Genomic DNA, 15,642 nt, shown 5'->3' on the forward strand with positions numbered 1-15,642 from the left:
GGGACCTCAACAGTCCCAGCCGTGTGAACCAGCTTTGTGGGCAGCAGGGTTCAAGTGGATGGTGGCCCTGGCACCAGGACTGTCTGGCTGGGAGGAGAGAACCTGGTCTGAATGGTGTGCAATGATGACACACTGTGAGGACACACTCTCCCACTCAACAGGGACTTGGGCCGAGATGCCACAGGGAGCCTATGGCAGGGCCATCAAAATACACTTGAGGATATTAATTTGGCCGTTCCCCAAAAAGTTAAACACAGACTTGCCATAAGATCTAGCAATTCCATTTCTGGGTACACACTCAAAAGAATTGGAAGCAGGACTCAGATACTTATACGCTAATATTCATAGCAGCATTATTCACAATAGCTAAGAGGTGGAAGCAACCCAAGTGTCTACTGATGGATGAATGGATAAATAAATGAGGCCTAGCCATACAATGGAATCTCATCCAGCCTTGAAAAGAAAGGAAATTCTGACACATACTACAACACAAATGATCCTTGAAAATGTTATGCTAAGTAAAATAAGCTAGTCACAAAAAGATAAATATTGTACGATTCCATTTATATGAGGAACCCAGAGCAGTTAAGATCATAGAAATAGAAAGGAAAATGATGGCGCCAGGGGCTGGGGTTAGGAAGAATGGGGATTATTATTCAATGGGGACAGAGTTTGAGAAGATGAAGAGTTCTAGAGATGGATGGTAGTGAGGTTTCATAAAAAGGTGAATATACTTAATACTGTGGAACTAGACGCTTGCAAACGGTTAGAGTGGCAAATTTTATGTTATATGTACTTCATTATACACACACAAACAAAACACACTCTCATCCCGACTGGTGCTACACAGGGGAAAGATGATGATACTGCAGTGGATGCCAGGATGGGCATCAGAGGCTGGTGCAACCCAGGCCAGGACAGGGGTGGTTAAGGTAGGAAGGAACCAAAGTAAGGGGCACTGGGGAAGGCCCTGCTGGCCCAGACAGCTCCTTGCAACACTGGACAGTCAGGGCCTCCTTCCCTCCAGGCCAATGGCCCTGGAACTGGGCCTAGTCCCCCTTCGTTGCTCCCTCTTCCACTCCAGGCAACGGGCGCCCATCCCAAATCTCTGACATGCCCAAGCTCAGATCACCAGGCCCCTCCTCACTGGTCTTGCTGCAGTGTCCCTCCCATGACAGCCCCCTCCCTCATCCTCCTGTCCTATTCTTTTCATTTTTAATTCCCACTCGAGGATATTTTTCCATTTATCTTCAGATAGAGTGGGCAGGGAAGAGAGACAGAAACATCCATGTGAAGAGAGACACATCGATTGGTTGCCTCCCGCACGACCCTGACCAGGGTCAGGGACCAAACCGCAACGAAGGAAGGAAGGAAGGAAGGAAGGAAGGAAGGAAGGGAGGGAGGGAGGGAGGGAGGGAGGAAGGAAGGAAGGAAGGAAGGAAGGAAGGAAGGAAGGGTCTTAGTATATTTGTACATCGACTCGGGGTCTTCACCACTGAGAGGTATTCCCTCCAGCACCCCACGCTGAGTGACCACTGTCTGAGAGGGCACTGCCAGGCCTGTGCAGCTTGTCCCAGGGCCGCCCTCTCCCCGCCGGGCAACAGCATGCCTCTCCTGCTTGGGGAGCCTACATGGGTATTGAGGACTGTGGGCACCCAAGGCTGAGCAGATGATGGCAGACCCAGAGTGAGGCAGTTACCTGTATGCATTTTTGGAAACAGGGCGGGGATCAAACTTAAAGAAGATGATGCACATGGGTCCCTGAGGGTGGCTTTGCTCACACAGGGTCACACAGTCTGCAGGAAAAGGAAAAGAATTAGTTTAGTAAACAGCAGACTATAGAACCACCTTTCCTGAACCTGTAATGTTCTCTGACCTGGAACAAAACCAGATCTATAATGACCTTGAAACTCACTAGATGTGCCAGAGTCATGTGCCCAACACCATGACACACTCACCAGCACTACACAACCATGTCCTTAAACGTACACACTTGTCAACACTGGCCAGACTGCCATGGTGCCTGCAGTGCTCACTGGCTGTGGACCACATCGGGTGGCAAGTAACTGCTAGAGGGGAAAGCAGCAGCAAGAGCAAGAACCACAAGCACAGCTGGAGCAGCGGGCAGGCAAGCTGGCTCAAACCCACCTGGGAGCAAGGCTCTGCAGCCTGCTCCGTGCCACCCCCCAGAGTGCCCAATTCCAGCACCAATTCCAGCCCCGAGCCACTCAAGGTAGGGCCATATCACATCCAACTGGCTTGGTGATACTCTGCATCCGTGTCTACTGCAGGCCCTCGACACACACCTTCTGCCCATGACAGCCCAAGTGTAGCCAGGGACCCACAGGGCCCTGCACACCCCAGTCAACAGGGGACAAGGGGCAAAGCACATGTGCTGGTGACATGGACACAAACCCAGGTGACAACTCGGTGCACACCCTCCTACCCCCCAGCCACAAATGTCTCTCACCTGGGGCCTCTGGAGCCAGCAGATTTTTTCCCACAAATGAGTTAGGAACTGAAATGAGATCCCAAGGCCACCAACCCTGGACAAGGTGACTGTGAGGGTCTCTAGTCCTATACGTGTGTGACAAGCTAAGGACATGGCTCCAGAGCAGAGCCAGCACCCTCAACCAGGACAAGGGCAGCAAAGTGGCTGTGCAGATAACTGAAGGGAGCCAAGAAGATGCCCCCAGAAGAGCCTGATGAGCAAGGGGGAAAATGTGTTTAACGTATGTGCACATTTGTGAGGCTGAGAATCTGTGCATATGTTTAACTGCATGAATATGTCTGCATGTGTTCATGTGTGCATGTGTACGCTTATACACTTGTCTGTCTGCATGTGTCTAGAGGAGGCCACTGAACTCCAAGTGCCCTAGCCTGGGGCACCCTGGGGTTAGGGAGGATCTATGCAGTAGCCTGTCTCAGGATGTTAAGTGCACTGCCTGCTAGAATAAGGCCTGGGCTTTGCCCAGTGGGGTACATCTGTAAAACAGGTCTGTGAGTTGGGCCCTTGCTGGAGGCAGGAGCAGCAGAAAGATTACCAACCTAGCCTGTCCTTGCTCCAGGCTTCAATATAAGCCTGCCTGGCTACTCTGCCACTCCTGCCTCTCTACCCCCGGCCTCAGAACAGCCACTCAGGGAAAAGGGCCAGCCTGCTGTGTGGCACACCATCACAGAGCCGCCTGCAGGCATGTGGGTAGCAGGCATGGGCCTAGAAGGGCTCCAGCTCAGTGCCTCAAGCCCAGGCCCCCACAGTGCCGGGAGAGACCCATTCCCAGCCATGGGACAGGCAGATGAATAGTGATGGTGAGAGCTCCTCTCTAATGTCAGTGCAATCGCTCTCAGTTCTGGGGTCTTTGAAATGAAACTTTTCCTGTCTCAGGACTCACAGAAGGAGGATGTTCCCACCACACCAACCCTGCCAGCAACCCGTCTGCAGGTGGGTGGGCAGCAGGAGCTGAAGCTAAGAGTACAGAAGAGCCAAAAGGGGCCAGAGCCTGAGGCTGCCTAGCTCCTGAGGCCATCTTGTGGACAACGTCATGGTGTTCCCATCACTCCACTCACTTCTGCTCACTGGGTGATGAGGGGCGGGGGAAAGGACTGACTCCACTACTATCTCCACTGGCTCCCACAAGCCCCGGAGGGACCCCCAGGACTCGGCCTCCTGTTCCTCCTGGCCCCTGCAGGCATGGTAAGGGCCAGCAGGAGACCAACCTTTGCCCTGAATGAAGCCCATAGTGGTGTAGGTGAGGTGTCGCCATGGCGACTAGCAGAAGTGCAAGGTGCTAGGGGATGTACAGCGATGTGAGATGGGCTGCTAGCCACCAGCCCGAGCTGACAAGAGTGGGCTAGATTCCCACCCTTGGGTGCCCTGACAATCCCAATACTTGTGGGCAGCCTGATGGGGCCAACAATCTCAGTAAAAACTCAAAATGTTTGAGAGAATGTGAAAGCATCTTAAAAGCAGCTGAGAGCTAACAAGGTCATGTAGGATTTAGCCAACATCTTGGAGAACATAGGAATCCAGAGAGGGGAAAAAAGCAGAGCTCAGGGGCCATTGCTGCCCTGGGGCATTGACTCATCTAACAAACTGGGCTCTGGTGGCCTTCGCAGTGTGAGGAACAGAAGACAAAACCTAGGGCTGCCTAGGGACAGGGCCTAGTAGGAAACCCTCCAAGGGATCTAGTAGGAACCCTGAAGAGCAACACAGCCACCCAGGGGCCACAGGGACAGTCTACAAGTGGAGGGAGTCCCGGAGAAACTCCACGAGTGGAGCCAGGGCCACACCAGGGCCCAGGAAACCTCAAGCCAAGACTTGGTTTACAGGGCTCCCCACAATGGTAGTGTCCCTGGGCACCTGACAAACCAAAGTTTTCATCTTTACCCCAGACCTCCAAGAAGTCTCACAAGTAATTTCTAGGACAAAGAGCAGCACACAGTCAGAAAGAACCACATAACAAAATAAAGCATCATGCACAAGAACCAGCAAAAAGAGATCGCCATACATTTTGTAAACCAACCACGTGCTGATTGCAGAAAAAGAGTGCCTGGGGATATTACAGGGAAAAGGGGGGTCGCAAAGCACCAGAAAGAACTTTCAGAAAGGGAAGTTCCAGATAACCATGAATTCAAACTCAGCAGTGGATTGAACAACAGATTAGACACAGTTGATGATATGAGTCAGCAGAATCAGACAGAACACAGTGCAGAGAGACAGGAAGCATGCTGGGCCTCCCAGGGTCCCACCCACCAGGTACAGCTGACAGGGTTCCCAGCACCTGACACTTGATCATAGTCCAGCACAGAAGACACAGGCTCCGTCAACCCAGGGGATTCTTGTGCCTCTCTCAGACATAAGAATGTTCCAAGTAAGGCCAACTGGTGGTGTCTGTGGCACCCAGGTTGCCGCAGTCAGTGGTAGGAGCCCTGCCAGCCCACCCCTGCTGAAATACCACTGGTCCAGAGTCCCACTGGGATGAAGGGCTATTCCGAAGGCTGCTTCACCAGGGATGTACCACTCTGGGCTGTCAGAGGAAGAGGCCATCATGTCTGCCTTGGCCTACCACATCCTTCCCTGAGCTGCATGCCTGGCCACTAGATGAGGCCACTGGCAAAAGACAGGTCTGGCCTCTGATGCTCACAGGCCATATACAGAGCCCCCACCCCCAACTCAACTGCAGGACCCCATTGTTCGAGCTGGCACAGGTGAGTGGCAGATCAGCCCTCCAGATGTAGCAGGGAGGGCTCTGTGGTCTGAGGAAAGGCCACCGATGGGTCTCCAGGCAGCCTGGTGCCAGAGGTGTGGGCACAGAGCCCAGGGCTGCAGCCTCGACGAAGACGCAGTCATTGGGAGGGAAGGACCAGAGGAAAGCCAGCCCCTGGGGAGGGGACCATCAGGAACTGCCTTTCTCTCCAATCCCTCACCCCCCACTCAAGCCAGGCCCGCTGCCCACAGGTCCCTCCCCTTCCTGGCTTCACCTCCCACCTACCCCCAGCACTCTTCTTCATTTAGACCCGATATGCTCCCTCAGCAAACTCCTGGTAGGTCCCAGGGATGCCAGCCCTTCTCCCAGAGTGCCCCCCCCCCCCCAGGCCCACCATGAAGCTCCAACATCTTTTCCAGAGCCTGGCGAAGTCCTCCCTGACACCCCTCCTTGTTCAGCTACCTTCTCATCCCTGCTGACTTTCAGGGCTCTGGGAACAAGCTCTGATACAGCCTCTGTCATCCCAGTCACTGCACCAAGTGCTGGGTATAAGACAGGTGGGCATGTAAGTGACAAACAGTGACCTGCCTGCTGGATCACTCAGGTCCTCTGAGAAAATGCTCCTCTCTACTTCCCACAGCCCTGTGGCCAGCAGAGGGGGAGGGCCTTCAACAGGTCCCATCATGCCTGATGTGGCTGGGGCTCATCCTTGTCAGGTGGCACTATGTTTGTCAGGACGAGCTCACCCTGAATGACACCTGAGCTGGTAAAGTCTGCAGGGAGGGCAGCATCCCAGACAGAAGCATGCCTGGCTTTCTCAGTGACATCCTCATCCCACTTGTCCCCACACCCACCCAGGGCTCAGCACATAGGCGCAGGGCCTTGTGGAATGTCCACATGCTCATGGAAGCTTGAGACTTAAGGGCTATGCAGGTTCCGGGGTCACTCCTGAGGGCAAGATGGCCAGAGCCAGCCCACAGACAGAGAAAAGGCAGGCAGGAGGATTCCAGAGGATCTGACCAGGAGCTTTACCATGGGCCTTAGATGAGCATCTGATCATTGCAGGAAGCCATTTCCCACCTCTGTGTCCTATGCCCAGGGCGCTGCCTGCCCCAGCAGGCCAAAGAGGCCATGACAGTAATGTACATACTCAGTCAGGCCTACCAAGGGCAGGCAATGAATCATCACAGGCCCATCCTCTGCATTCCCTTCCTTTCCTTCACTTGGCCTCCAGGCAACCTGGATGGCAGCCAGGTGACACAGGACACAGAGAGGAGGGCCCCCATAGAACTTGGCTCTCTGGCCAGTGACACACTGAGTCAGAGAAGGCTGGGCTCCAGGTGCCACAGGGCAAGGGAGGGGACAGCTGGGGAGCAACTTCCTGAGCTGGGCACTTTACAGGTATGACGCCCTCTCACTGAGAGCTCAGCTTGAGGTCACACAGGAGGCTCATTGGAGGGGTGCACAGAGGCTGCATATGGGGTGAAGGAGCAGGCACACATGGGGTGCTGGGGTCAGGTGGGCATACCTGACCTCACATCTGCTCCTAGACAGCCCCCTAGAAGGCCAGGGTGCCCCCAACACTGGATCTGCACATGTGCACCACCCTGGCACATACACAGGCTGCCCCCACCCAGCTTCATCATGGAAACACTGGGAAGCCAGCATGCCTCTTACACGGGCCCCACTGGCCTCACTGTTCTCCCTGTGGTCGACCCTCCCCAAGGCATTAGAAGCCCCTGGGAAAGCTGATTACAGGCAGCCAGTTCCATCCCAGCCACAGTGGAAAGTCACTGTGTCCATGTGTGGTCATACTGGGGTTGCTGTTTTACAACTGCCTCACGTACAGGCGAACCCATCTGGTCCACAGGGATGGGAAGCCCCAGAGAGTGGCCCAGGCCAAGGAGGGGAGATTGTGGGGGCAGCAGTCTGAAGGGACCACACAAGAGCTAGAGAGTGGACCTGTGAGGTGGCCAAACAACCTGAGACACCGGGCTCAGCGCTGCACAGAGGTGGGCTGCAGAGCCAGACGCAAAGAGGTGCCGTCTTTCTCGCCACTGCGGGAAGCGTGTCCTTCCATGCTCACCTTGAGGCCCAAAGGGGTGCTCACTGTGGCCTGGGCTGTTCTGTATAGAAAACCAGGAGTTGGTCCCGCTTGGGAGGAAGCTGGTGTCGGCAGTCCCACATGCCCATGGAGCGTCCTCACCATGGTTGCTTCGCAACACCACGTTCCACAACTCACACCAACACGAACTCTCCTAACTGCACACAACAACTACAACTAGGCAATCTTTGTAACCACAAAGATTTCACATAAAACACTGATCTCTGTGAGCATGGCCGAGTGACAGCTCTGCTTTAACCAACTACCTAGGACTTTTCTGGGAGTGAATAGAGAACAGCATGAAGTCCCACCTAGAACAGGAAGGCAGCAGCTCTACGAGCGCCTTCTCTCCACGATGTCCAGCACAGACTGAGACTGTGACAAAAGATCCCCAGCCCAGGGACTGCAATTCAGGCTGGGTAGGTACACAAGGGTGCACATGCACCAATGAGACCAGAGTACCCACACCTCAGACCTGCCCACTTGCCCCTGCTCACCAGTCAATCAGCCTGGGACAACTGCTGTGACCTTGCCCTGCCTAGAAACAGCTAAGAAAACACTGTGTCCCCTGGGGTGGCCTACACCAGTCTGAGTGTGCATCTCTGCCAGGTGCTCCCACCTGCAGCCTGTGTGGATCCACATGTGAAGAGCAGGGCTTGCACTCCCCACGTGCACCTGGAGTCCTTGGGCACACCTGAGCCCCAGGAGGAAGGACCTGTGAAGTGTGAAGCAAAAGAAAGTGACGTCTTCAAACCAAGGCCAAGAACTTCCCATACTCTCTGAAAAAGCCAGTGGAAGTCTTCTTGATCACAGTTCAGCAAGTCTGGTTTTCCCCTGGTCTAACCACCTGGTAATTCTGAAACACAGAAAGAATGGGTGGCGGATTTGGCATCAGCTATTCTTAGTGCACTGGTGCTGGCAACAAAGCAGAGCTTTCTAGGCACTCTCAGCCCATCTGCTGATAGCGCTTTTGAGAGTTCTCTTGGCCTGTTTCATCCTGTTGCTCACTCACAGCCTCTGAATCACCCCTCCAGCTGGTACCTCCTGCTTCCTCTCCTGCTTCCCAGAGGACCAACAGGGCTGTTCCTAGCAGCCAAGTGGAGCTGGGTAAACTGCCTCTGTCAGAAGGATCAGGCTCTTCATTGAGTCCGCTTCAAACCTCATTCTGTGTGGCATTTAACAAGAGCACAAGAACCCCGGCCGGTTTGGCTCAGCGATTAGAGCACTGGCCTGCGGACCAATAAGTCGCGGGTTCAATTCCGGTCAAGGGCACATACCTCAGTTGCAGTTCATCCCCAGCCCTGGTTGAGTCGTGGGGGAGGCAACCAGTCAATGTGGCTATATCACATCGATGTTTCTCCCTGTCTCTCTCTCCCTCCCTCCCTCCCACTCTGATGATAAATTGAAAAATATCCTCGAGTGAGGAATAAAATAAATAAATAAGTAAAAAGAGCACAATAAGAAAATGATATAGGCAGGCAGACCTGGCTAGACTAGTCAGAGTAACATGCCAAGAGATGCAGCGATGACTGCAGTGGCTCAGACAAGGGCCATTGGGAATAAGACCTGGCACCCTGATGGACCCGTCCACAGCCTGCTGACCAACAGTGAGGATCTGCTTCCATGCCTCCTGCCCCGCACCTGGCAGAGACAGGTGGGTGAAAGGCAGGGCGAGCCACTGACCTCAATGAGGCCACTAGAAGAGGACACAAGAGGGGCCTACGGGTCACTGACAGGGCCTTACTGTCACTGCCAGCCCAGATGGAGAAGGACCTAGCAGGGGGACTGGCAGACCTCAGCACTACTGGAGGTGGTCTACTCCCTAACTGGCTGCCCACCTCACCCCACCTGGGGGTTAGTGGCAGCACGCACTGACTGCTGCCACCCACCCAGTGCCTATCAGCACCATCTCCTCCAAGGGCCTCTCCCTTCCCCTTCCTCCAAGTCCACCTGTCCTCTCATGCCTGCGGCAGGCTCATCAGCTCACCCCGTTCAGCCTCTCTGTACCCAAGCCCAAGGCTCCACACCTCCTGCTGCCACAACCAACAGCTCCTGGGGGCTGGCAGAGTCTGTGGCTGTGGTTCCCACTCCCAGGTGACCCAAGAGCACACTCTCATCCAACTATGCACAGCCAACAAAAGCCCCATCTCCGGTCAGCTGTGTGCTTCCACAGCTTTCTCAGCAAAGTACGGGTGTATAGGGTTATCACACAGGCAGGATTTCGTTGTCCATCTTCCCCATGACTGGCTATGCAGGTCCATCCTTGCAAGGGGTAGTGTCCCCAGCCTGCTCACTGTTGCTCATCTTTCCTAGGGGGTGGAGTCCTAGGCCCAAGCTCTGCAACCAGGCCAAGGACCCTCCTAGGACAGTGACTCGGGAAGTGAAATGACTCAGTCAGCGGCTGAGACTCCCAGGTGAGCACACCTCCAAATATCTGATGCCAGTCTGGTCCTGCTTCCCTTCACCCCAGGAGGAGCCTGCCAAGACTCACCTGCCTGCAGAGGCAGAAAATGCTCTCACCAGTTTCCGTGGCATCCCCTAGTAGCAACACATCTTACAGCCACCCGCAGGCCCATGTCCATGAATCACTGATTTGGATACTGAATCCTGGGCTTTTGTTGCACTGATCTGTAATGCTGTTGATGTAGTGTGGACAGGCATGCCCTGTTTCCTCCATGAGCCACAATGTTTTCTCCCCATCCCTCCCGTGCATTGCAGCCTTGCCTGTGGCACTGCCCATCAGAAAGGCTGTTACTGCCCTGACTGGGTAGATCAGTTGGTTAGAGCATGATCCCAATATGCGAAGGTTGTGGGTTTGATCCCCTGACAAAGAGCATACAAGAATCAACCAATGAATGCATAAATAAGCAGAACAACAAAAACTAATGTTTTCTTTTTTTCCTCTCTCTCTCTCTTTCAAATCAATTAAAATAAATAAATAAAAGGGTCTGATTTTTTTTTTAACTCTGTTATTTTACAGTGAATTTTCCCATCTTTCCTGAACAGGGATCGCCCTTCTTGTCCCAAAGTAAGAGCCCTTCTCCTGACTTCCTTGTATGCCTGTATTTTGGCTTAATTGTCAGATCTGCCCAGGGTCTGCCTGAGTGGGTGGTATAAGGGATGGACTCCTGTGCTTCCTCGTCTCCAGGGCATCCAGTCTGTCCAACTCCACCCCACCTGGACACCCAATTACACAGCCCTCAGGACCTGCGTATCACTAGATCTCTCAGCTTCAGCACATACTCTAGTGTCTGGAATGTAAGTCTTCCTTTTGGCCATTCACAGAGTCTTCTAAAATTCTGAGTGAGTGTGCCACACCTGCCACCGCTAGCCACCCCAGGCACTGTGCCAGTGCCCTGGCCCATGAAACAACACAGGCGAGGAAGTCTGCAGCCCGGAACTGAAAGCCACCCCATGTCCGTCAACAGTGGCATCCACGTACTAGAGCAGAGAGCGACGGAGTAAGAGGCCCCACCCAGGACAAAGGCCCCCACTGTACAACTGCAGAGACCAGAAATAAGCAAGACTCATCCATAGGGACAAAAGTCAGGGCAGAAGCCACCTGGTCTGCAGGACACTAAGGGACATGAGGGAGACATCTATGTGCTGGCGATGGTTTCCACACTCTCATGTGGATGGTTACTACAAGGCTGGGTTCACTCTCCCATTCATGGAGCTAGATACTTACAATGTAGGTGTGATTGACATCAGGGAAATAAAATAGATTGTCCACTCCTAAAAGCTGCCCATGATAAGCAAGTGGACAGACCTAGCCCTCCTTCCCCACTGGCTTTGAGATGTTCCTCTGGGCGGGTGGAGCAGGATCAGGCAGGAAAGACCAGAAGAAGAGGCTTTTCACAGGAGACTAGACAAGAACAGACTAGGCCCTGGCTCAAAATGCCTCAAAATGGGGACCAAGCATTGCTGAGCTGTTGTGAGTTCTGCACAACGACACCCACCCAAGCCAACAGCAAAGCTACACACCTGACCAAGTCCACACCTGACCACTGGGGCAGAGGGGTGAGGAGGACCTGCCCTTGATGGGATCACTTCCCTTTGTCAACTGAAAAGGCAAATAGGGCATCTGGTAGGTGGGGAGACACCAGGTCAGAATGCAGCAATGAACAGGAGGTACACACGCCAGTGAATGAGGAGGTATTTTCACCACAATACAGAGCCAAGGGGATGGAGGCACTCAGGAAAGTGAGGCTCCAGTTCACATCAAACCAGTGTCCTACCCAGCTGCATGTGCTAAGGCTCTGGACAGAGGTTAACTGGTCCCTTGAGTCAGGTCCCATTTCATTATGCCAAGCACTTGACATATTTGGGAATACATTTTTAAGTCTAGCCAGCTGTCTTCATATAGTCTTGAGGAGCCATGCAGAGGATGGGATCTCTCAGGCTTCATACATGATGGCTGCAGGGATCCTCCCCACCCTGCATCTCATCCCCACCCTATAACAGCTCCCAGGGGCAGAGCTGGAAAGCATAAGCTGCTCTGTTCACATGCCGCCTGAAGTACTGCTAGTGGCTGCCTGCAGAAGAGGTGAATACACACAGGAACACAGTGTCACTGTCCCCAGGCCTTGGCTGAGAAAGTCCTGACGTCTGTAAATATTCTAAGCAGCCGGCCCACTGCAATGCTCCACCCTCTCCAACGCTCAGGGACTGAGGACTCCTAGATCTATGCTTTGTTGTTTTAACTGTTAAGTGGCATTTCACCATGGCAAATTTTCTACAGTGATAATCTCTCCTAAGATCTAAGATCTTTGAGATGTTTTCGGAGCACTAATTCAGCCTCACACTAAGTGTCACTGTCCCTTCACAATTCAAAGGAGCAGCACAAATGAGGGACACAGTGAGCACTAAGGAAAGCTCCAGTCACGAGGCGGCCTCTGCACCTTGGCCTCTCCTGGCAGGAACACTCAGCTTCCCCACAAGCCTAGCTTCCCAGTGGCCTGAGGCTTGTGCAGTTAACAAAGGAGGAAGGGGTTACCTTCCCCACCAATCTCTCAAAAGAGATGAAAGCAAGCTCTTAAAGTTGGCATGGTCCTGAAGACATGGATGGCTGAACCCAAGTGGCAGCAAGTCACCTGAGGATGGGATTGGTTTTTTACTTTTAAGTGTGCATATATTATTTTTGTAATCTAAAAAGAAAGTTTGAGAAAAATAAAAGCTGCATTGATGACCAGAAAGATCAGCTCAGTGGTTTTGGGGTGACCTTATTTTCATAGAACCCATCATCAAACCCCATAGTCCAGACCAACAAATGCCAGGCTGTCCTCACTGCAAAGGATGGATGGACCCTGTTCTCACACATCTGGAGTGTCAGTGTCAGTGTGGCCAATTCTAGAAGCCTCCCAGTCTCCCTGCCCCCAGCTGTTTCTCTCCAGACAGGCTCTGGGGTTCCCTCATCTCTTCACAGAGGTACTCAGCAGCACTACCTGCAGAGCCTTCAGAGAGCTCGCCCTCTAGCACAGAGACCAGGTCCAAGAACACAGCACACCATTACACCCATGGGGAAACATAACCAAAATAACAGCCCTCAAATGAAGACACAAAGGAAGCATAAGGCAGTAATAGCAGCTTAAGGGCTGGGCTGCTGGAGCATCTGGCCTGTTGCCTTTGTTCAGGGAAGGACTGTCGTCACCACACGCTGGAGCAGGCAGTGGCCTGGTCTGAAGGGCCTGCAGTCCGTGGACTCATTATAACATGAAGCTGGCAGGACTGGTGTAAATGGTCAGGAGCCTGAGGATGGGAGCACCAGAGCACATCACCCTGTCCCACAGGAACACTGGGATCCTGGAGAGGAGGGCTGTAGGGGGACGGAGGCTCTGCTGTGTCCACCTGCCAACACAACACAGCTTTCCTCTCCAGCTGCCACCGCCCCACCTGACAAGTCACCTGATGCAGGAAGACTCTTGGGAGAGAGACCCAGAAGGAGCAGAGGCACCAGGAGCCAGCCCTGGCTGAATGACCTTGGGAACACCCTTTGCCCCTCAGCCTGAGTTTTCTTCAATGTGAACAAACAGTGTTTGGCCAATGAACATTTGCCCCGAAAGGTTGCCCAGAGGACCATCGAGCAAGTTCAAGAAAGCACTTCCAAAGCACTACCAGTTGGAGACACCCCTTAGAGCTGCCACCATGTCACATCTGCCTCATGGAAGAGGGTGCTGAGCCCAACAGCAGCAGCAAAACAGTGGTCAGAAGATCTGGAACAGGACGACAAGCCAGGCCTGTATCAAGCATATGACATATCCATTGGAGAATGGGGGCCTAAGGCTCAGAGACTGGCCCAAGGGCAAAAGGTTCCCTCTAGCTGTGGCCCAGAAAGAAGCCAAAGTGTGGAAGGTGCTGGAGTGGGGGAAAGGGTCTCAAGGGCTAGCAAGAGGTCAGGCCTTGCCTTGGGTGCAGCCTTATCCAGCCCCCACCCCTGAAGCCCTGAGGGGAGGATCTGACCATCTGAGCCACCCCAGTAAGGCCTTGTTCAGGCAAAAGGATAGTCCAGCATTTGCTGCCTACTCAGACATACATCAGCTGTTACCCCATGTCCCTGCAGCAGGACGCAGGAGGCAGCGGCGTGACTAAGGGCTCCATAGCTGACTGATACCATGACCCACCCACCCTACAGCCACCACGCAACTTCCAGCACCGCCAGTCTCTGCTTCTCCGCAGCGAGACCAGCCCTGCCTGCCAGTAGCCCCCGCACTCCACCCGGCCAGAGATCACTGGAAAGGCCTTTCAATAACGCGTGCGGCCCTTCGTCGGCCAGGGTTGGTTTGGTCTCCCCGGATCTGGCCGCTTGATTTCCACTCCACGCCTCAGGAAGGGGGAACTGAGGCACGGCAGGGAGGTGTGACCCCGCCCCTCCCCGTCCGCGCCGCCAGAGCCCCGCGCCCCCGAGCCCAGGCCCGCCCCGCCCCGCGGGGAGCTGAGTCCGCCAGGCCGGAGAGACAGCCGCGCACTCACCGCCTCCGCCGCTGCCGACTTCCGGGTGCCGCGCCCGCGCGCCGCCGCCACCGCCCAGGTCCCGCCTCTGACGCCGTCTGCGGGCTCGCCATTGGGCTGCCTGGCAAAGGGCGGGACAGCGTGCTACAGCCTGGGGTACGGTTGGCTACCTACGCTGTCGTTCGGGGACTGCAGCCCTCCTGGCGCCCCGCCTCCAGGGCTGCACCAAGCCGCAGGTCTACGCTGGTGTCCCGGGGCCTGTGAGCCTGTGACTCCCCTCGGACTTCCTAGCCTTCTCCCCACCCCGGCCCTGGGGACGCCCGTGGGAGGTCGCAGTCGCTTGCAGCCGCCCTCGAGCTCATGCCCTCGAAGACCCGTCAGGGCCGCGGCCTGAGCTCCAGACGCTTATTGGTCACCTACGCACCCGGAGACCCTCGCTGGAAACACTACAAGGATGCTCACTTCTGGACCCGCCCCTCAGGCTGGGTCCCTGTCTCCCCTTGTCTATCCAATGTGAGCCTCTGGACCTGGCTATCCTCTCCACTGCAACTCTAATACCCTGACATCCCTACCATGTTCAGGAGAGACCCTGGACCAGGCATTCCAGCCACCCTAGCCTTTGAGTCCACTTGGAGGCTATTCTTTTGCAAGTCCAGGCCACAAGGATGAAGGGCTGGCCCAGCCTGATCTGTACTAGGTGAGCAAGAGGCCTGTAAAGGGCACTGACTGGGACCTTCCCAAATGGACGGAGGCATTTAATGGGCTCCCTGCCCCCACTGACTGGGGCGCCTGAGTGTAGAGAAAATGGAGAATCAGAAACTGAGGGCAGCTTGCTCCAAAGTGGACACTCAGCAAACTATGACAAGAATGAGTTACATTAAGAATAATAACAGTGTGCTAAGCACTCAAAACCCAGTGTTTCAGTACACAGCTTTCATTCATCCCATTTTACAGACGCAGACACCAGGACTTAGAGCAGTTACATGGCTTGCGTGAAGTTAAAAAAAAAAAAAAAAGCCCTGGCCGGTTTGGCTTAGCGGTTGGAGCATCAGCCTGTGGACCAGAGAGTCCTGGGTTTGGTTCCCGCTAGGGGAACGTACCAAAAAAATAAAAAAAAATAAAAAAATAAAAAAAAAGTGGCAGGTGGCAGTGGCTAGATTAGCCTAGCATTAAACACCTAGGTGCCTTGATCCTGACTCAGCGCTGATGCCCTGTGGAAAACTGTATCTCAGAAAGGGGAAGGACCTGAATGGTAATCAGCAAAGGCTAGAATCAAACCAAAACCTGCATGATACCCTCAAAGACCCACTGCACCCCACTCTTTTGCCATCTCATCTGTGTTCCTCCTGGAACCCAGAAGAACTTGGGAACAGAGGACTTCAG

At 54.1% G+C, this 15,642-nt stretch overlaps 1 protein-coding gene across 3 annotated transcripts in view; it reads right to left on the reverse strand.

Moving 5' to 3' along the window:
* The window catches only part of TANGO2 (transport and golgi organization 2 homolog), a 32,824-nt gene extending 18,519 nt beyond the window's left edge, over positions 1 to 14,305 (reverse strand). Inside the window, exons 1-2 of one of the 3 annotated variants that reach the window (XM_036276890.1) lie at positions 7,931 to 8,296; positions 1,700 to 1,796 (exon numbers count right to left, since the gene is read on the reverse strand). In XM_036276890.1, coding sequence (XP_036132783.1) covers positions 1,700 to 1,755 — 56 coding nt within the window. In that variant the 5' untranslated portion in view covers positions 1,756 to 1,796; positions 7,931 to 8,296. Of the gene's footprint in view, positions 1 to 1,699; positions 1,797 to 7,930; positions 8,297 to 14,280 lie in introns of those variants that run through there. The other 2 variants (XM_036276889.1, XM_036276888.1) reach the window with 2 other exon arrangements.
* Positions 14,306 to 15,642: the final 1,337 nt, after the last annotated feature.

The sequence above is a fragment of the Molossus molossus genome, unplaced genomic scaffold (assembly GCF_014108415.1).
Source record: "Molossus molossus isolate mMolMol1 unplaced genomic scaffold, mMolMol1.p scaffold_m16_p_22, whole genome shotgun sequence".
Classification (NCBI taxonomy): Eukaryota; Metazoa; Chordata; class Mammalia; order Chiroptera; family Molossidae; genus Molossus; species Molossus molossus.